Here is a 22,886-nt window from a genome sequence, read left to right on the forward strand (position 1 = left end):
CTCTCTTTTGTGGTAGTGTGGGCGAGCAGCTTAGAGGTATCAGAGGGTAATGCTAAGTATTTGTTGAATAGTCAAGAAATGAGACACATTCAAGAAGAAACTCAAGACCAGTTTAGAAAAATAGCATGTTTTTAGGATGAGCATAGCGCACAAACGATGCATTTCAATCTGTTGTAATCGAGTCTGTGGGCTTTAACCATGCCCATCTCATGCCCACCACTTTAATTCGATCCTGGGCTTGCCTTTCAAAAATCCCTTGATGTCACTGGTAAATGCTTTACGTTTGTCCCGCCTTGAGGCTATTTTGTTACGCCTTGCAGACTGACCCTGTTACTTGGATTACTGCACGATTGCTGATATACTTTAGCAAGGGCAAACTACTTTTTTCTTTTGTTTCCCCCCCCTTCGCCCTCAATGACGCTTTGAAGTTTTCATAGAGCGCGACCAGTGGGAACTCGATCAGCGGTATTTGAGTGCTCATCACATTGTTCACACTGTTACCTAATAGGAGTCATTTCAATTTTGCCTCTCCCTTCGCGCTCCATGGCTTTTAAAAAACCCTTGTAATTGGTAAATGTTTTAATAAAAAACACAGAAATCATCAAAGCGGCTCCCCCAGCATAGTGAGAGAGCCAATACTACAATATTCACTGCACTCTGGGAAACTCGCCCCATAATGCTTTGCAGGGCTTTCCTTTTACAAAACAATTTGTCCCATTACTCAGCCTCTGGTGATCCTAGTTCAGTGGGACCAACTTCAAAACGTTCAACACGAGGTGCTCTTTCTAACTACTCATCACTAGGTCTCCCACTAGGTTAGTGGGGACCCCAAAATAATAACCCCTCTCACCCTTCAGTGTCTTTTTAAGCTCTCTCCTGGATGGAACTTTTGTTTTACAGCTGGGAGTAGTTTGTGTTTTAAGGGCCTTGTTTGTAATATTTGTAATATTACTGCAGTAGGCCTTCTAGTTCTGAAAATTTGTAATGCAACATGCAGTCTAGGGGCTGAATATAAGGTTACACTGCATTACTTACTGCCAATCAGTTACATATGGTATGCCCTCTAGGGGTTAACTATAAGGTTACATAACCAGGTTTCTTACAAATGCTATTTTTATTATGTTGTTCTCTAGGGGCTGTTCTGAGCATTACAGTCAACATACTACAATATTTGTGCCACTCAGAAGCTCGTCCTATAGTGCTTTGCAGGGCATTTCTTTTACAAAACATTTTTCCTCATAACTCAGCCTGAAGTGGTCCTAGGAAAATGGGACCACCTTCAAAACGTTCAACACAACGTGCTCTTTCTGTCTAGATTATCCCAACACTAGGTTAGTGGGGACCTTAAAATAATAACATCTCCCACCATTCAGTGTTTTTTAAGCTCCCTTATAGCTCGAACTTTTGTTTTACAGTTGGGAGACGTTTGTGTTTTAAGGGCTTTGTTTGAAATATTATTCCAGTAGGGTGGTAGCCCCTTAGTTATATGCAGGGCCACTGGAATTATGTGGCCGAGAGGACCAAATTATGTGGCAAGAAAAGTTCAGTTATGCATTTACAATGCCAATAACTCCAATTCAAGCAAATGCAAGACCTATTCAATGGCAAATGTTTGTTTTATATTATTTTAGCCATCAAGATCTTCAGTACTTGGTAAGTAGTGTTCGAGTTAGCACTTTTTACACGGTAATGCTTTCCTGTGAAGAAAGAAGCATATACTGCATACAAGTATTTTCAAACGCATATCGGGGTCCCCTTTAGGACTGAAGGTGCTAGGGGGATCAAGGACACATGAACCACAAGCAGTTTGGGTTTACCTGCCCTGGGGTGTCCAGGTGCAGAGGTGCTAGGTGAGTTGGTAGCCTTGCGCCACACCGTTGGCACAGAAAGGGGGCCACCTAGAAACGGGCTGCAGAGGGGGATTTGGTGACAAGTCTATGAAGACAGTAGGCCCAAGCTCTTGGTCCGCCTTGTCAGTTCCATCGTCCCACAGTGGGTAGGTCGATTTTGGCAGCGGTGGTGTCTAGACTTGTCACACAAGTGTAGGAAGCCGGCTCTGTATATACTATCTCAAAATGAGATATAGTGTGCATAGAGTCCAGGGGTTCCACAGAGGCTTAATAGAGGCTAAAGTAGATAATACTAATGCTCTCTTTTGTGGTAGTGTGGTCGAGCAGTTAGGCTTATCAGAGGGTACTGCAAAGCATTTGTTGTACACACACAGACAATAGAAGAAGCACACACTCAATGACTTAACTCCAGACCAATGGCTTTTATATAGCAAAATTATATTTTCTTTATTTGTCGAACCACAAGATTCAAGTTGCAGGTAAGTACTTCAATAGATTAGTGGGTCACACATGTATCAACAGTACTTTGTTTGAAATCGATAAGTCATAAAGTTTTTGAAATATTGGCAATTATCTGTTTTTAAAAATGGACACAGTGCAATTTTCAGAAACAGTTACTAGGGGAAAGAAAAGTTAGTTTCATTTGCAGGTAAGAATTCGACTTAGTTTCAGTCTGGGTTTTAGGAAGTCCACCAGTCGAGGTTCAAGTTAACCCCAAACACCCACCACCAGCAACACTGGGCCAGCCGGGTGCAGAGGTGAAAGATGAGCAAACTTAACGTGGGCTCCTATGGAGACAGGGGGTACTCGGAATCAGGCCTGCCTGCAGGTAAGTACCCACGGTTCGTAGGGTGACTTTGGCATGACACATAATTAATGTGCCATGTTGTGTTTTCACACATGGCTTGCACCATGTCATCCAGCCTTCAATGGCAGTCTGCATGCAATTTGTAAGGGGGGGGGGGGGGGCAGGGGGGTCCTTAGGGTGGCATAATACATGCTGCAGCTCTTAGGGACCCTTTTCAGTACCCATGCCCTCAGTACCATGTGTACAATTTACCTCGGGTCTTCCAGAGGTGTTAAAGGGTGCGCCAATTGGAAACAATTAGAATAGTTTACCTAGTTAGACAAAACCCAGTACACCTTTAGTCAAAAAACCTCAGTACAAGTGGCAAAAAGTGGGGGTGACCATGTCAAAAGGGCAATTTCCTACAAACATGATCAAAACAAGTAATTAAACTAGGTGATGCAATTTCTACGCCTCCCTACTCTACGCACTCTTGGCCACTCTACTCTACACCACTGCACTCTACAGCACTCCAGTCTAGGCCAAACCAATCTACTCTGCACAACTCCACTCTACGCCACGGTACTCTATGACACTCTATAACACTTCAATTTATGGCAATACACCCCATGCCACTTTAATCTACTCTACATCACTGCACTCTATGCCACACTAGGCAACTGCACTCTACCCTGCACCACTCAACTCTACACCACTTCACTCTACTCTGAAGTAATTTCTCTATGCCAATGCACTCTCCACAATTGCACTCAATGCACTCTAAGCCCCATCTCTGTGTTCTATGCCACTCGACACCCCTGTACTGACAACTCTTCTCTGCAACTCTGCACTTTCTGCCACTGAACTCTGCACTACTCCACTGCACTCTACGCCACTGAATTGCATGGCACTATACCCTACACCACTGTACTCTATGCAACCCCGACTCGACACTGTACGCCACTGCAGTCTGTGCCACTCAACTCTACACCACAGCCCTCTGCATCACTCAACCTTACTCCACTCTGCACCACTATGCCACTGCACTCTAATCTGCGTAACTCTACCCCGCTTTGCAGCACTCCACACCACTCCATTCTACGATGAAATCGCCGGCGTACAATGCTGCAATACCACTACCAATACACAACACACTCTGCCACTCCACTCTACAACTTTCCTCTACTTTTTGCCATTCTACTCTACAACAGTCCAGGCCACTCTTCTCCATACCACTAACTTTTAGCCATGCTAAACAGCTGCCACGGTGGTGAACAGCATGGGTAAATTCCTGGCAAAGCCATGAGCTCTTGCACAGGCAAGACCTACTGGCTTTGCTAATGGTTGTTCTCAACTGCAGTGTCTGCACATGCTGGTGCCTCGATCTGTAGCAGAGGCATCCTGCACCTAGTAGCTGTGCTATTATACTCAGTTGTTTTGTACCTAAACAACATTACTGGCCTATGGTTTTAACATGTGGCAAGTGTTGGATGTTGATATACAATGGGAATCGACAACTGTGAAAAAAGTTATCACGCCAGCGTTGGTCTCACCACACAGACTGCAAACAGAACCAGATTGCTTGTATTCCTCACAGGTTACTGCATGAGATGGAGTCAGCTCTGGGCACTGCTGCTGTTGAACAACTGCTCCACGGATCCGCATGACTCTGCTAGGGCAACCCAAGGGTGGACAAGAGTAGCTAAGGCATGCACAGAGGTCCTCTGTGGGGCGTTACCAAAGGGAGATGCGAACAAAACAGAATTGCAGCATCACGGAGATGTTTGCTGGCACAGAGTCATCACGTTTTAATAAGATGGCCATATTTAGTGAAACTCTCCAAAATTCAACAGGAGTGCAATACAAGCACTCTTTCAGAGTATGCACACAGCTTGTGCCAAATCAAATCCTGGACTCCTGGCTACCAATATGTGGGCAAATCCCCTGTCCTGGCGATACTCACATAATCGACTGGCAGCAGCAGTGCTGCCAACCTAGGCAATAAAAGGGCCTGTTCACACTAGTGATTGCTATGAAACACAAAACGGGTATTCTGCCACCATTGCGCTGTGTCATTTAACTAGAGGTAAGGGCAGTAGCCCTGTATCACTTTGACTAAAGTATTCAGTGCACCCTAGCTGGTCTAACAAGACTGCATTACGGTGAGACAGGCCTAAGTCACGGGGTCCCATTATCCAGGAAGCTGGGACATTCAGGGCAGGGGTGCACATCCTTCAGCATGCAGTAGACTTTTCCGCCCCAACAAAGGCTCCAAAAGATTTTGCCATATCCGCATTTTGCAAGGTGTCATCAACATGTTTCCCAAATAGGACGACTCCACCGTACAGCATATCTAGTATTTTTGTTAGGACTTTTAGATGGAAACATATAGCTCACATTCATCATCATTTTCTTCATAAAGGTGCTTTTCTCCTCGGTCGAAGACCGTATTTAAAACATCCATTGCAGCATTAATGATGGCAGCTGAAGATGTTGCACCCTCTTTGACAACAGCTTTAGCAATATCCCGCTTATTCTCCCGTATGAGGCCAATAAGTATCAAGATGTCATGCCACATCTGGTGATCATAACAGCCTAAAAATTGCTGAGATGCCTGCGTCCTGGATTGATATTGTCACTGTTGAACCAAGTCTACAGCCCAAATTATCAACTAGTCTGCCATACACACCAGGAGGTGCAGATGAAGGCATTAACAGATACTCTGATCTGTGCTGGGCCACAGACATAACAGAGTCTTGTATGGGACGGCTTATAAGGCAGGCCAGGGATGTTTCTGAGGCCCTGTACTACTTCTCTAAACAGAGCCCCACTGCTAATACTGTTTGCTGCACAGAGGTCGGCAGTAGATGTAACTTTTTAGTGCATGGAAACCGACTACGTCATCCAGAGGTGAATCTGGCTGGATGCGTGATTTGTTACCTTCCATTGATATAAGATAATCAACCCACTCCTCATTACCCTCATTGACTTGCTCAAAAACAAAATACACTGCATCATAAGAATCATCATCTCACATATCTTTAGGATTTGGCGGGACCAATGTCTGTGTGACTGTCCTTGGAGGCCAGTCCACCAGAGGAGTTGTGGGTGGGGGTGATGTAGGAGGTGTTGATAGTGGAGGTAGTAGCAGAGGCAGTAGAGGAGGTGGAAGCGGGCAGACTGTCCAGCAGGCTGCTGAAGGAGCAGTTGCTGAAACTTGTCCCACATCTTTTGTAAGATTGTCAGAAATCTAACAGGCACCTTCCAAATCACAGTCGGTATAGCCACGATGAGATGCAGGATATTGGTGGGGGAGTAGGGAGGATGTGAATGTCAAAGAAAGTGTAAAGCCTTGTGTGCTGGATAAGTCCGTAAATTTGCTCATTGCCCATGTTGTTCATAGATGTAGCTTTTTTCCTAACCATACATAGAGGAGGATTTGAAAAGAGATGTTCCTTCTCTCTGTCAGTCATGATGGTAGCTGGTGACAGAGGAAATATTCAGAAAAAAATGGAAATTCCTAGAACATTAACCTATAAACAACTCATAGTACTCTGAAAGCTGAAGACAGGGCTGGCCAAGTTCCAGGGCAGACCAGAAAGTATCAGGATAAGTTCGGTAAAAGGTAAGAACAAAGCTCTTCTCAGGAACACCCTAAAACAATGTGTTAGACATCTGTGTTATGGTGGCCTCTAGGAGTGGTAAGTAGAAGAGCTTAGCACCTTCACTTCATCAGTCCAAGTTCGGGTTGCTTCAAATTAATTAGGGGGCTGTGCTACTAAACAAACACTGGTAAGGCCCATTGCCATTTCAACACTGTTAACTGCCATTTAAAGCTGCCAGGGATGCCCAGTCTGATGACTAGGAATGATTCAGGCATGGTAATATAAGAAAGACCCAATGCTAGATAATAAACTATTCTTGTGCCGCCGATGAAGGTCTGTCATCACAAAGGAAATTAAGAATGCCATTTTGTTCAGGGAAAGAGGCACAGTGAATGGTCAAGATGATCAAGAGCAATAAATGAACTGGACAATTGAAGGTAACCATGAAATGTAATAAAATCTTTATAGCAGCCACCTATTTTAAAATGCCTGGAAACTTTATATTGCTTTAGTGGAGGCAATATGACTATGTTAGTAACACACATTTTATGATAAATGCTTTACAAAGAGAAAAAAAAACAACAGGCTTGGCAGCTCCGCAAAACAAACACCAGCAACCTGTGATGGCTATGCGCTTCAATGCTTTAAGTCAACGTACCTAGCTCTTTTGTCGTTCTCAAGGGACTTCATGATCAATTCTGTGATTTCTGCCACCTTCACACTGGCTATTTTACTACATCTCAGAATCTGCATTGAAATAAAATGAGTGAAAATGACACTTCAGCTAAACCAGCAGTGTTCAGCATAAATCTTTATCATTTGCTAATGCACATTGGTAGCACAAAGTCTGGGAAATGTAGCCTTTGGTGGGAGGATGGACGTCTTTTTAACACCTTTACAGAATTAACATGAAAGATACTGAAGATCTGAGTACCAATTACATGTCCTTTATTGCTAAGACAGCCACAGATTTAGGCAATCATCTTTAAACCAAACTGGGCACTGTGAGGAAATGAGGTCTATTATACGGTGTGGTTGCGAGACCTCACTGTGTAACACACTACCAATCTTTCTTAGGGCCAGTCAGGTTTTGTTTGTCAAACCTTAGCTCAATCATGGGTAGCTGTGGCCTCGGGCAGTCAGGCTTCATCGAAGGAACAAGTTTAAAGCATTTGAACATCACCAAAGCAACTGAAGAAGGAAACATGATACTCACGAATAAGATACCATAAAGATTCATGAGGGTTCCAGAGATATAGATTTTTTTAAAGAAAAAATAAATCAAGACATTTCACTGAACCGCTAACAAGCGCTTGCTACTTCAAGGATGAATGAGGTAAGTAAACAAGTTACTTACCTATAACTACCGTGATCCAGTATTGGTAGCTTTCATAAATTCACATGCTTGAATCATCTCTGTCGTCAAAGTGGGAGTCCCACGGTACATGAAAAGCAATAAGCACAACCATTTTTTTCAATAGGCTATAATGCTAATCCAAATGACTCATATAGCCTATCTCTGTCCTTTTGTGAAAAGGACCCAAACCAGGCTCCTGGCCAATCAGGCACCAGCACCCTCTATAATACTCTCCAGAGAGGCTCTTTCCCTCAGATTTTCTAGCACAAGAGTGAAGACTATGACCTGAGAAGGAAATAAAAGCCTCTAAAGGGAGGAGGGTGGTTCGCATGGGAATTTATTAAAGATACCAATACTGGATAACTGTAGTTACAGGTAAGTAACTTGTTTTCCTATCCAGTATTGGATCTTTCATAAATTCACATGCTTGATTCTGAATAGCCAGCAGTACTCCTAATAAATGTTATGCCCGCCGTGGATGATGGGTGCGAGCATTGAAATCCTTTAAAAAATACTACCAAATAACATGCTTATAAATCTTGTCCAATGTGCATAAAACAAATACACATATAAGGAAAATGTCACTTAGCCAGTGTACATCTGTTCGTGGCATGTTCCGCTGCAGATTCACATGCTGTGCATTACCTTGCCATCTAGTGTTGGGCTCGGAGTGTTACAAGTTGTTTTTCTTCGAAGAAGTGTTTTCGAGTCACGAGATCAAGTGACACCTCCTCTTTGGTTCCATTCCGCATGGGCATCGACTCTATTGTTAAATTGTTTTCCCTGAGAGGATACAGGAAGGAGTGATAGAGTACATAGGTAAAAAATAAGAGATGTCCATGCTAATGTAAATATAGATTGAAAATGTCACTTACCCAGTGTACATCTGTTCGTGGCATTGGTCGCTGCAGATTAACATGTTGTGCATAGTCCGCCATCTGGTGTTGGGTCGGAGTGTTACAAGTTGTTTTTCTTCGAAGAAGTCTTTCGAGTCACGAGACCGAGGGACTCCTCCTCTTTGCTTCCATTGCGCATGGGCGTCGGCTCCATCTTAGATTGTTTTCCCCGCAGAGGGTGAGGTAGGAGTTGTGTGTGTTAGTAATAGTGCCCATGCAATGGAATGAATAAGTATGTACAAATTAAGGTTAAGTAATATATATATATATACAAATGTACAAATGTTGAAGATAACTTCCAACGGCTACAGGCTCCCGGGGAGGCGGGTGGGCACATGTGAATCTGCAGCGACCAATGCCACGAACAGATGTACACTGGGTAAGTGACATTTTCAGTTCGATGGCATCTGTTGCTGCAGATACACATGTTGTGCATAGACTAGTAAGCAGTTATCTCCCCAAAAGCAGTGGCTCAGCCTGTAGGAGTGGAAGTAGTCTGAAACAAAGTTCTCAGTACGGCTTGACCTACTGTGGCTTGTTGTGCGGATAGCACGTCTACACAGTAGTGTTTAGTAAATGTGTGAGGCGTGGACCATGTGGCTGCCTTAGATATTTCGTGCATTGGAATATTTCCTAGGAATGCCATGGTAGCGCCTTTTTTTCTGGTTGAGTGTGCCCTTGGTGTAATGGGCAGTTGTCTCTTTGCTTTAAGATAGCAGGTTTGGATGCACTTAACTATCCATCTGGCTATACCTTGTTTTGATATTGGGTTTCCTGTATGAGGTTTTTGAAATGCAATAAACAGTTGTTTTGTTTTCCTAACCTCCTTTGTTCTGTCGATGTAGTACATTAGTGCTCTTTTGACATCTAATGTATGTAGTGCCCTTTCAGCTACTGAGTCTGGCTGTGGGAAGAACACTGGCAACTCTACAGTTTGATTTAAGTGGAACGGTGAAATAACCTTTGGTAGGAATTTAGGATTGGTTCTTAGTACAACCTTATTTTTGTGTATTTGGATGAAAGGTTCTTGTATTGTAAACGCCTGAATTTCACTTACTCTTCTTAGAGATGTGATGGCAATGAGAAATGCAACTTTCCAGGTTAAGAATTGTATTTCGCAAGAATGCATGGGTTCAAAAGGTGGTCCCATGAGTCTTGTCAAGACGATGTTAAGGTTCCATGAAGGAACAGGTGGTGTTCTTGGTGGTATTATTCTTTTTAGGCCCTCCATAAATGCTTTAATGGCGGGTATCCTAAACAGTGAAGTTGAATGGGTAATCTGCAGGTATGCAGATATTGCTGCAAGGTGTATTTTAATGGAAGAGAAGGCTAAATTTGACTTTTGTAAGTGTAGTAAGTATCCCACTACATCTTTTGGGGATGCGTGTAATGGATGAACTTGATTATTATGGCAGTAGCAAACAAACCTTTTCCATTTGCTTGCATAGCAGTGTCTAGTGGATGGTCTTCTAGCTTGTTTTATGACTTCCATACATTCTTGAGTGAGGTTTAAATGTCCGAATTCCAGGATTTCAGGAGCCAGATTGCTAGATTGAGCGATGCTGGGTTTGGATGCCTGATCTGCTGTTTGTGTTGTGTTGTGTTAACAGATCTGGCCTGTTGGGTAACTTGACGTGTGGTACTACTGACAGGTCTAGTAGTGTTGTGTACCAAGGTTGTCTTGCCCATGTTGGTGCTATTAAAATGAGTTTGAGTTTGTTTTGACTCAATTTGTTTACTAGATATGGAAGGAGAGGGAGAGGGGGAAAAGCGTATGCAAATTTCCCTGACCAGTTCATCCATAGGGCATTGCCTTGAGACTGTCTGTGTGGGTACCTGGATGCGAAGTTTTGGCATTTTGCGTTCTCTTTTGTTGCAAATAGGTCTATTTGCGGTGTACCCCAAAGTTTGAAGTAAGTGTTTAGGATTTGGGGGTGAATCTCCCATTCGTGGACCTGTTGGTGATCTCGAGAGAGATTGTCTGCCAGTTGATTTTGGATCCCTGGAATAAACTGTGCTATTAGGCGAATGTGGTTGTGAATTGCCCATTGCCATATCTTTTGTGCTAGGAGACATAGCTGTGTCGAGTGTGTTCCCCCTTGCTTGTTTAGGTAATACATTGTTGTCATGTTGTCTGTTTTGACAAGAACGTATTTGTGGGTTATGATGGGTTGAAATGCTTTTAGCGCCAGGAACACTGCTAGTAATTCGAGGTGATTTATATGCAGTTTTGTTTGATGTACGTCCCATTGTCCTTGGATGCTGTGGTGATCGAGGTGTGCTCCCCACCCTGTCATGGAAGCATCTGTTATTACGTATTGTGGCACTGGGTCTTGGAACGGCCGCCCTTTGTTTAAATTTGTACTGTTCCACCAGAGAAGCGAGATGTATGTTTGGCGGTCTATCAACACCAGATCTAGAAGGTGACCCTGTGCATGTGACCATTGTGATGCTAGGCACTGTTGTAAGGGCCTCATGTGCAGTCTTGCGTTTGGGACAATGGCTATGCATGAGGACATCATGCCTAGGAGTTTTAAAACCACTTTTGCCTGTATTTTTAGTGTTGGATACATGGCCTGTATGACCTTGTGAAAATTTTGAACCCTTTGTGGACTCGGAGTGGCTAATCCTTTTGTTGTGTTGATTACCGCTCCTAAGTAGTGCTGTATTTTGCACGGCACGATGTGTGATTTTTTGTAGTTGAGGGAGAACCCGAGTTTGTAGAGGGTTTGTATGACATACTCTGTGTGTTGTGAACACTTTGTTAGCGAGTTGGTCTTGATTAGCCAATCGTCTAGATACGGGAATACGTGTATTTGCTGCCTTCTGATGTGTGCGGCTACTACTGCTAGGCATTTGGTAAATACTCTTGGTGCGGTTGTTATACCGAACGGTAAGACTTTGAATTGATAGTGTATTCCCTTGAATACAAACCTTAGGTATTTCCTGTGCGAAGGATGTATCGGTATGTGGAAATACGCGTCTTTGAGATCTAAGGTTGTCATGTAATCTTGTTGCTTTAGCAGTGGTAACACCTCCTGTAGCGTGACCATGTGAAAGTGGTCTGATTTGATGTAGGTGTTTAGTATTCTGAGATCTAAGATTGGCCTCAGTGTTTTGTCCTTTTTGGGTATTAGAAAGTACAGTGAATAGACTCCTGTGTTTATTTCTGTACATGGTACCAGTTCTATTGCTTCTTTTTGCAGTAGTGCTTGAACTTCTATTTCTAGGAGGTCTAAATGCTGTTTTGAAATTTTTTGTGTTTTTGGTGGGATATTTGGAGGGATCTGTAGAAATTCTATGCAATAACCATGTCGGATAATTGCTAAGACCCAAGTGTCTGTTGTTATATCCACCCACGATTGATAAAACTGACTAGTCTTCCCCCCACTGGTGTTATGTGGAGGGGTTGAGTGACTTGTAAGTCACTGTTTGGTTGTTGGGGTTTTGAAATTTTCCCCGGTTTCTCGGGAATTGTCCCCCTCTGTACTGGCCCCGAAAACCTCCCCTTTGGTACTGTCCCTGGTAGGTAGACGGTGTTGATTGTGAGGTGCTGGCTTGTGTGGCCTGACCCCGAAACCCCCCTCTGAAGGTTGTTTTACGGAAGGTGCCGAAAGTGCCTCTGCTTTGCGGGGAGTAGAGCGCGCCCATGGCCTTGGCTGTGTCAGTGTCCTTTTTCAGCGTCTCAATCGCCGTGTCAACCTCTGGTCCGAACAATTGTTGTTCGTTGAACGGCATATTGAGTACTGCTTGCTGTATTTCTGGTTTAAAGCCAGACGTGCGTAACCATGCGTGCCTTCTGATGGTTACTGCAGTGTTTATTGTCCTTGCAGCTGTGTCCGCTGCATCCATAGAGGAGCGTATTTGGTTATTGGAGATGTTTTGTCCCTCCTCAACCACCTGTTTTGCCCGCTTTTGAAATTCTTTGGGTAGATGCTCGATGAGATGCTGCATCTCGTCCCAATGGGTCTGTCATAACGCGCTAGGAGCGCCTGAGAGTTTGCGATGCGCCACTGGCTTGCAGCTTGTACAGCGACTCTTTTCCCAGCTGCGTCGAATTTTTGGCTTTCCTTATCCGGGGGTGGTGCATCGCCCGATGTGTGTGAATTGGCTCTTTTGCGAGCTGCTCCTACCACGACTGAGTCTGGTGGCAGTTGAGAGGTGATAAAAGCAGGGTCTGTGGGAGGTGCTTTATATTTTTTCTCTACCCTCGGAGTGATCGCTCTACTCTTCACAGGGTCTTTGAAGATTTGCTTCGCGTGCCTTAGCATTCCCGGAAGCATAGGCAGGCTTTGGTAGTTGCTATGGGTGGAGGAGAGGGTGTTAAAAAGGAAGTCATCCTCGACAGGTTCTGTGTGTAACGACACGTTGTGGAATTCTGCTGCCCTAGCTACCACCTGCGCATACGCTGTGCTGTCCTCAGGTGGTGAGGGCTTGGTAGGGTATGACTCTGGACTATTGTCTGACACTGGGGCATTGTATAGGTCCCAAGCATCTTGGTCATCTTGGCTCATGGTGGTGTGAGCCGGTGAATGTGACGGAGTTTGTGCCGGTGAGATCTGAGTTACAGGTGGAGGAGAGGGTGGCGGAGTTGCTTTCTTTGCCACCTTTGCTTGTGGTGTTAGTTGTTCAGTTTGGAACTCTAGTCTCCTTTTTCTCCTGATTGGTGGAAGAGTGCTAATCTTCCCTGTTCCACTCTGGATGAAGATCCTCTTTTGTGTATGGTCTACATAAGTAGTCTGTAACTCCTCTTCAAACCTGTGTTTACGCATTTGAGAGGACAATGATTGTTCCTCTGAATATGAGCCGGTAGTGGGTTCGGTTGCTGGTTGTTTTGGCACCGAAACTGTGTCTTTTTTTGTTTTCGGCTCCGAGGCGAACCTCTTCTTTTTCGGAGTCGAGCCTTCTTGGCGTCGATCATCCTCGGTGCCGCTGTCTCTGCGTCGAGCAGCGTCGGCTCCGCTTTCTCGGCGTCAATCTTTTTCGGCAACAGTGTCTCGGTCCCGAGAATGTTGCGTGTCTGTGTCTCGACCCGAGTCGGACGTTCTGGGCACCAGTTCGGCCTTTTTCGGTGCCGATGGACGGTCACCTTTATGGGTTGAGCCATGGCCAGTTGGCAGTGGCGTCCCCTGGGCCTTGTCTGTTTTCTTGTGCTGTGTGCTTTTCGACGTCTTACTCACAGTTTCATCGACGTCGAATTCCTCTGAGTCCGATTCATGGATGGAGAAGGCTTCCTCCTCTTCTCCTTGTTCCTCGAACTCTCGGTGTTCTGTCGGCGTGGACGCCATCTGTAATCTTCTGGCTCGACGGTCACGGAGCGTTTTTCGGGACCGGAACGCACGACAGGCCTCACAAGTTTCTTCTTTGTGCTCGGGTGACAGGCACAAGTTACAGACCAAATGTTGGTCCGTATATGGATACTTATTGTGGCATTTAGGACAGAATCGGAACGGGGTCCGTTCCATCGGTGTCTATGTTACACGCGGTCGGGCCGACCAGGCCCCGACGGGGGAATTAAATTACCCCGAAGGGCTACCGGAGCTCTTCACGATTCGGTGTCGATTCTAACTATCCCGATCGAAACAATACCGACGTAGTTTTCCGAAGTTTTGACTATCTTTCCGTCCCGAAACCCGGAGCGAAAAGGAACACGTCCGAACCCGAGGGCGGGGAAAACAATCTAAGATGGAGCCGACGCCCATGCGCAATGGAAGCAAAGAGGAGGAGTCCCTCGGTCTCGTGACTCGAAAGACTTCTTCGAAGAAAAACAACTTGTAACACTCCGACCCAACACCAGATGGCGGACTATGCACAACATGTGTATCTGCAGCAACAGATGCCATCGAACACATATATACAAATGTTTGCAACTTAAACAACTAAAGGCTTCCGGGGAGGTGGGAGGGTGTATGTGAATCTGCAGCGGAACATGCCACAAACAGATGTACACTAGGTAAGTGACATTTTCCGTTTGATGGCATGTGTAGCTGCAGATACACATGATGTGCATAGACTACAAAGCAGTTTGTCCTCCCATAAAAGAACGGTGGTTAGCCTGTAGGAGTTGAAGTTGTTTGAAATAATGTTCTTAGTACAGCTTGGCCTACTTTGGCTTGTTGTCGTGATAATACGTCTACACCGTAGTGTTTAGTCAATGTATGTGGTGTTGACCAAGTGACTGCTTTACATATTTCAGCCATTGGTATATTTCCTAAAAAAAACATTGTTGCACCTTTTTTCCTTGTAGAATGTGCTTTAGGAGTAACTAAGAGTTGTCTTTTGGCTTTAATATAGCATGTTTGAATGCATCTTACAATCCATCTTGCTAAACCTTATTTTGATATGGGATTGCCTGTATGAGGTTTTTGGAAGGCGACAAATAGTTGTTTAGTCTTTCTAAATGGTTTAGTTCTATCCATATAGTACATTAAAACTCTTTTGATGTCTAATGTACGTAGAGCTCTTTCTGCCACAGAATCTGGCTGTGGGAGGAATACTAGCAGTTCCACTGTTTGATTTATATGAAATGGTGATACCACTTTTGGTAAAAAAATTGGGTTTGTTCTTAGTACAACTTTATGCTTGTGTACTTGGAAGAACGGTTCCTCAAGAGTAAAGGCTTGGATTTCACTTACTCTTCTTAAAGAAGCAATTGCCGCTAGGAAGGCAACCTTCCATGTTAGAAATTGAATTTGACACAAGTGCATAGGCTCAAAAGGTGGTCCCATAAGTCGTGTAAAAACTAAATTTAAATTCCAAGAAGGAATTGGTGGTGTTCTGGGTGGAATGATGCGTTTTAAACCTTCCATGAAAACTTTAATGACAGGCACTAAAGAGCTATGTTGTCTATTTTGTAAATATGCTGAAATTGCAGTAAGATGAATTTTTATTGAAGAGTGCTAAATTTGCTTTTTGTAAATGAAGTAAATAACATACGATGTCTTGTGTTGACGTTGTAAGAGTGTCAATATTTTTCGATTGACAGTAATATACAAATCTTTTCCATTTGTTTGCATAGCACTGTCTAGTAGTGTTTTTTTTGCTTGCTTAATAACTTCCATACATTTGGATGGGAGTTGTAAATGTCCAAACTCTATGACCTCAGGAGCCAAATTGCTAGATTGAGTGTTTTGGGATTTGGATGTCTGATTTGACCTCTGTTATGTGTCAACAGATCCGGTCTGGTTGGGAGTTTGGAGTGTGGTACTACTGACAGATCTAATAATGTGTACCACGGTTGACATGCCCATGTTGGTGCTATGAGTATCATGTTGAGTGAAGTTTGATGCAACTTGTTGACTAGAAACAGAAAGAGTGGGAAAGGGGGAAAAGCGTATGCAAATATCCCTGACCAATTGATCCATAGAGCATTGCCCTTGGATAGGGGATGTGGGTGTCTGGATGCGAAGTTTTGGCATTTTGTGTTTTCGCTTGTTGCGAACAGATCTATGTTTGGTGTTCCCCACTTTTGAAAGTATTTTTGAAGTACTTGAGGATGAACCTTCCATTCGCTTGTTTGTTGGTGATTTCTGCTGAGGATATCTGCCAATTGATTGTCTATCGCTCAAATGTATTGAACTAACAGATGAATATGGTTGTGGATTGCCCATTTCCAAATTCTTTGGGCTAGAAGGGAGAGTTAGGATGAATGTGTCCCTTCCTGTTTGTTTAGATAATACATGGTTGTCATGTTGTCTGTTTTGATAAGAACATTCTTCTGTGTGAGAAGGGGTTGAAAAGCTTTGAGTGCTAGAAAGACAGATAATAACTCCAAGTGGTTTATGTGTAGCTGTTTGTGTTTGACATCCCATTGCCCTTGAATGTTGTGATTGTTTAGGTGAGCTCCCCAACCAATCATTGATGCATCTGTTGTAATTATGGTCTGTAAGGAAATGCCTCCATGGCATGGTTACCCCCTGACTTTTTGCCTTAGCTGATGCCAAGTTATGATTTGAAAGTGTGCTGAGGCCTGCTAACCAGGCCCCAGCACCAGTGTTCTTTCGCTAACCTGTACTTTTGTTTCCACAATTGGCACACCCTGGCACCCAGGTAAGTCCCTTGTAACTGGTACCCCTGGTACCAAGGGCCCTGATGCCAGGGAAGGTCTCTAAGGGCTGCAGCATGTCTAATGCCACCCTGGGGACCCCTCACTCAGCACAGAGACACTGCTTGCCAGCTTGTGTGTGCTAGTGGGGATAAAATGACTAAGTCGACATGGCACTCCCCTCAGGGTGCCATGCCAGCGTCACACTGCCTGTGGCATAGGTAAGTCACCCCTCTAGCAGGCCTTACAGCCCTAAGGCAGGGTGCACTATACCACAGGTGAGGGCATAGGTGCATGAGCACTATGCCCCTACAGTGTCTAAGCAAAACCTTAGACATTGTAAGTGCACGGTAGCCATAAGAGTACAGTATATGGTCTGGGAGTCTGTCAAACACAAACTCCACAGCTCCATAATGGCTACACTGAATACTGGAAAGTTTGGTATCAAACTTCTCAGAATAATAAACCCACACTGATGCCAGTGTTGGATTTATTTAAAAAAATGCACACAGAGGGCATCTTAGAGATGCCTCTGTATTTTACCCAATCCTTCAGTGCAGGACTGACTGGTCTGTGCCAGCCTGCTGCTGAGAGACGAGTTTCTGACCCCATGTGGTGAGGGCCTTTGTGCTCTCTGAGAACAGAAACAAAAGCCTGCTCTGAGTGGAGGGGCTTCACACCTCCCCCCTGCAGGAACTGTAACACCTAGCAGTGAGCCTCAAAGGCTCAGGCTTCGTGTTACAATGCCCCAGGGCACTCCAGCTAGTGGAGATGCCCGCCCCCTGGACACAGCCCCCACTTTTGGCGGCAAGTCCAGGAGAGATAATGAGAAAAACAAGGAGGAGTCACCCACCAGTCAGGACAGCCCCTAAGGTGTCCTGAGCTGAGGTGACCCCTGCCTTTAGAAATACTCCATCTTGATTTTGGAGGATTCCCCCAGTAGGAATAGGGATGTGCCCCCCTCCCCTCAGGGAGGAGGCACAAAGAGGGTGTAGCCACCCTCAAGGCTAGTAGCCATTGGCTACTAACCCCCCCCAGAACTTAACACACCCATAAATTGAGTATTTAGGGGCCCCCAGAACCTAGGAAGATAGATTCCTGCAACCTAAGACGAAGGAGGACTGCTGAGCTGAAAAACCTGCAGAGAAGATGGAGACACCAACTGCTTTGGCCCCAGCTCTACCGGCCTGTCTCACCACTTCAAAAGAACTGCTCCAGCGACGCGTTCCACAGGGTCCAGTGACCTCTGAAGTCTCAGAGGACTACCCTGCATCTAAAAGGACCAAGAACTCCTGAGGACAAGCGGCTCTGCTCCAAGAAAGAAGCATCTTTGCAACAAAGAAGCAACTTTGAAAGAACACACGTTTCCCGCCGGAAGCGTGAGACTTTGCACTCTGCACCCGACGCCCCCGGCTCGACATGTGGAGAAACAACGCTACAGGGAGGACTCCCCGGCGACTGCGAGCCCGTGAGTAGACCCCCCTGAGACCCCACAGCGACGCCTGCAGAGGGAATCCAGAGGCTCCCCTGACCGCGATTGCTTGCTTCTAAGAACCCGACGCCTGGTAAGGACACTGCACCCGCAGCCCCCAGGACCTGAAGGATCCGACCTCCAGTGCAGGAGTGACCCCCAGGTGGCCTTCTCCCTTGCCCAGGTGGTGGCTACCCAGAGGAGCCCCCCTCTCACCCCCCACCCCCTTGCCTGCCTGCTTCGCTGAAGAGACCTTTGTGTCTCCCATTGAACTCCATTGCAAACCCGACGCCTGTTTGCACTCTGCACCCGGCCGCCTCCGAGCCGCTGAGGGTGTACTTTTTGTGCTGACTTGTGTCCCCCCCCGGTGCCCTACAAAACCCCCCTAGTCTTCCCTCCGAAGACCCGGGTACTTACCTGCTGGCAGACTGGAACCTGAGCACCCCCTTCTCCATTGAAGACTATGTGTTTTGGGCACCATTTTGACCTCTGCACCTGACCGGCCCTGAGCTGCTGGTGTGGTAACTGTGGGGTTGCTCTGAACCCCCAACGGTGGGTTACCTTGGACCCAACTTTGAACCCTGTAGGTGGTTTACTTACCTGCAAAACTAACAAACACTTACCTCCCCCAGGAACTGTTGAAAATTGCACTGTGTCCTGTTTTAAAATAGCTTATTGCCATTTGTGTGAAAACTGTATATGCTATTTTGCTAATTCAAAGTTCCTAAAGTTCCTAAGTGAAATACCTTTCATTTAAAGTATTGTTTGTAAATCTTGAACCTGTGGTTCTTAAAATAAACTAAGAAAATATATTTTGCTATACAAAAAACTATTGGCCTGGAATTGTCTTTGAGTGTGTGTTCCTCATTTATTGCCTGTGTGTGTACAACAAATGCTTAATACTACCCTCTGATAAGCCTACTGCTCGACCACACTACCACAAAATAGAGCATTAGAATTATCTCTTTTTGCCACTATCTTACCTCTAAGGGGAACCCTTGGACCCTGTGCATGCTATTTCTTACTTTGAAATAGTACATACAAAGCCAACTTCCTACAGCGAATGTGATAGTGAATTGCCCAATGCCAAATTTTTTGTGCTAAGAGACACAGTTGTGACGAGTGTGTCCCTCCTTGTTTGTTGAGATAATACATTGTTGTCATGTTGTCGGTTTTGACAAGAATGTGTTTGTGGGCTATTAGTGGTTGTAATGCTTTTAATGCTAGAAACACTGCTAGCAGTTCCAAATGATTTATGTGGAGTTTTTTTTGTTGATTGTCCCATTGACCCTGTATGCTGTGCTTGTTGAGGTGTGCTCCCCACCCCATCATGGAAGCATCTGTTATCACATCTTAAGGCACTGGGTCTTTGAATGGCCGCCCTTGGTTTAAATTTATAGGGTTCCACCATTGAAGCGAGGAGTGTGTCTGGCGGTCTATCAACACTAGATCTTGAAGTTGACCATGTGCTTGTGTCCATTGTTTTGCTAGGCACTGTTGTAAGGGCCGCATGTGTAATCTTGCGTTTGGGACAATGGCTATGCATGAAGACATCATGCCTAGAAGTTTCATTACACACCTTACTGGGTAGTGTTGGTTTGACTGTATGCTTGATGTTATATTTTGGAACGATTGGACCTTTTGTGGACTTGGAGTGGCAATCGCTTTTTGTGTGTTGAGTGTTGTTCCCAAGTATTGTTGTATTTGGGATGGCTGCAGATGTGATTTCTGGTAATTTATAGAGAACCCTAGTTTGTGTAGAGTTTCTATAACGTATTGCGTGTGAATAAGACAGTTGTTGAGTGTTGGTTTTTATTAGCCAGTCGTCTAAGTATGGGAATACGTGCATGTGTTGTCTCCTTATGTGAGCGGCTACTACTGCAAGGCATTTTGTGAATACCCTTGGGGCTGTTGTTATCCCGAACGATAACACTTTGAATTTATAGTGTACGCCGTGTATCACAAACCTTAAGTATTTTCTGTTGGAAGGATGGATGGGTATGTGAAAGTACGCATCCTTGTGATCCAATGTTGACATGTAGTCCTCCTTTTTTAGTAAGGGAACTACGTCTTGAAGTGTTACCATGTGGAAGTGGTCTGACTTGATGAATAGATTCAGTGTTCTGAGGTCTAAGATAGGTCTTAACGTTTTGTCCTTCTTTGGAATAAGGAAATATAGTGAGTAGACGCCTGTTCCTTTCTGATGGTTGGGTACTAACTCGATTGCTTGTTTTTTTAATAGTGCTTGGACCTCTATTTGTAATAGGTCTAAGTGTTGTTTGGACATATTGTGTGCCCTTGGGAATTAGCAATCCGCCATTGATTGGCTGCTTGTGCTGCCACTCGTTTGCCCGCTGCGTCAAACTTCCTACTCTCTTTGTCAGGCGGTGGAGCGTCTCCTGACGATTGAGAGTTTGCCCTCTTTCTTGCTGCTCCTACAACCACTGAGTCTGGTGTACGTTGCTGTGTTATAAACACAGGGTCCGTTGGGGGAGGCTTGTACTTCTTCTCCACCCTAGGCGTGATAGCTCTTCCTTTGACTGGCTCCTGGAATACCTGGTTTGCATGTTTGAGCATGCCCGGGAGCATTGGCAGACTCTGGTAGGAAGTGTGGGTGGATGCCAAGGTGTTGAACAGGAAATCATCCTCTATTGGCTCTGAATGCATTGCTACATTGTGGAACGTAGCTGCCCTTGATAGTACCTGGGTATATGCAGTACTGTCCTCTGGAGGTGACGGCCTTGTTGGGTAACAATCTGGGCTGTTGTCTGATACTGGTGCATCATATAAGTCCCATGCATCAAGATCATCCTGCGTCATCCCTGTATGCGTAGGTGACTGCATTGGAGGTGTTCTTACCGGGGACAGCTGTGGTGAGTGTAGTGGGGAAGGTTGTGGAGAAAACCTTGGTGGTGGGGTTTTATCTCTGGCCACCTTCGCCAGCATTTCTGACTCATGAAATGCCAGTTTTCTTTTGGTTTTAATTGGAGGAAGAGTTTGTATTTTTCCAGTCTCTTTCTGGATATGCAACCTCCTTTGCGTATGGTCTGATTCCACCATACTTATTTCCTGCTCAAATCTGTGTTTTTCATGCATTTGGCTGGCTGGAAAGTCCTTACTCTTCTGTGTAAGAGCTTCTTTTCAGCTCCGAAGCCGCTTTTTTCGGTACCGATGCTTCCGATAAAGTATTTTTCGGTTCCGACGTTACTTTTCTCGTTTTGGGTGAGTCGAACTCTCGGTGTCAAGATCGTTCGGTGCCGAAATCTCAACCGGAGTCTGATGTCTTTGGCAAATCTTTGGCCTTTTTCGGTGCCGATGTTTGGTCACCTTCCTTTCGATAGGTTAAGCCATGGCCTGCTGGCGGTGGCATCCCCTTAGCCTTAACGTTCTTTGCGTGAGATTTGGACGGGGCAGTTTTACTCACAGTTTTCTGCATCGTCGTGGGTCGCTCACTTTCGGATTCGTCAGAGTCCGTCCCCTGGATGGAAATTCTTTCCTCCTCCTCGACGTCGAGTTGTTCTCTCGGTGTCGATGCCATTTGTAGTCTTCTCGCTCTTCGATCACGTAGGGACTTTTTTGATCGAAACGCTCGACAGGCCTCACAAGTATCCTCCCTGTGTTCTGGTGATGAACACAGATTACAGACCAGGTGTTGGTCTGTATAAGGATACTTCGAGAGGCACTTCGGACAGAAGCAGAAGGGGGTCCGGTCCATTGGTCTTCGTCGATGGATGCGGTCGGGTCGACCAGGCCCCGCTGAAGAGCGGAAGCCCCAAAGGGCCGCAGGAGCGCTTCTGCGATCGGTGCTGATACGCTAACACAAAACCGGTACCGAACGAGAACAATACCGTTGAATTTTCGATATGTAGCTAACTGTCCCGATTCGAAATACGGAGCGAAGAGGAACACGTCCGAACCCGATGGCGGAAATAAAACAATCCAAGATGGAGTCGACGCCCATGCGCAATGGAGCCGAAAGGGAGGAGTCCCTCGGTCTTGTGACTCGAAAAAACTTCTTCGAAGAAAAACAACTTGTAACACTCCGAGCCCAACACTAGATGGCAGGATAATGCACAGCATGTGTATCTGCAGCTCCACATGCCACCGAACATATATATATGTGGAAAATGTCACTTACCCAGTGTACATCTGTTCGTAGCATGTTCTGCTGCAGATTCACATGCTATGCATTACCCTGCCATCTAGTGTTGGGCTCGGAGTGTTACAAGTTGTTTTTCTTCGAAGAAGTCTTTTCGAGTCACGGGACCAAGTGACTCCTCCTTTTCGGCTCCATTGCGCATGGGCATCGACTCCATCTTAGATTGTTTTCCCGCAGAGGGTAAGGTAGGAGTGATATAGTGAGAATAGAAAGATGTCCATGCAATGGGATAGAGGTGTATGTACAAAGTTTAAGTAAGGAATGTTTATATACATATGTACAATTTTAATTATAACTTAAACGGCTACAGGCTCCTGGGGAGGAGGGAGGGCGCATGTGAATCTGCAGCGGAACATGCCACGAACAGATGTACACTGGGTAAGTGACATTTTCTGTTCGGTGGCATGTGTAGCTGCAGATACACATGCTATGCATAGACTACAAAGCAGTAATCCTCCCCAACGCGGTGGTCAGCCTGTAGGAGTTGAAGTGGTTTGAAATAATGTTCTTACTACAGCCTGTCCTACTGTGGCTTGTTGTGTTGCTAGCACATCTACACAGTAATGCTTGGTAAAAGTATGAGGTGTGGACCAAGTGGCTGCCTTACAAATCTCTATCAATGGTATGTTTCCTAGAAAGGCCATTGTTGCTCCTTTCTTTCTAGTGGAGTGTGCCTTTGGTGTAATGAGCAGTTGCCTTTTAGCTTTCAGGTAACAG

General features: G+C 45.2%; 1 protein-coding gene across 1 annotated transcript in view; it reads right to left on the reverse strand.

The window, feature by feature from the left end:
• Positions 1-22,886, reverse strand: part of EXOSC9 (exosome component 9) — a 235,145-nt gene that overhangs the window by 104,701 nt on the left and 107,558 nt on the right. The window contains exon 8 of the mRNA XM_069242553.1: positions 6,901-6,989. Within this exon, the coding sequence (XP_069098654.1) occupies positions 6,901-6,989 (89 nt within the window). The remainder of the gene's footprint in view (positions 1-6,900; positions 6,990-22,886) is intronic.

Source organism: Pleurodeles waltl, chromosome 1_2 (genome assembly GCF_031143425.1).
Source record: "Pleurodeles waltl isolate 20211129_DDA chromosome 1_2, aPleWal1.hap1.20221129, whole genome shotgun sequence".
Classification (NCBI taxonomy): Eukaryota; Metazoa; Chordata; class Amphibia; order Caudata; family Salamandridae; genus Pleurodeles; species Pleurodeles waltl.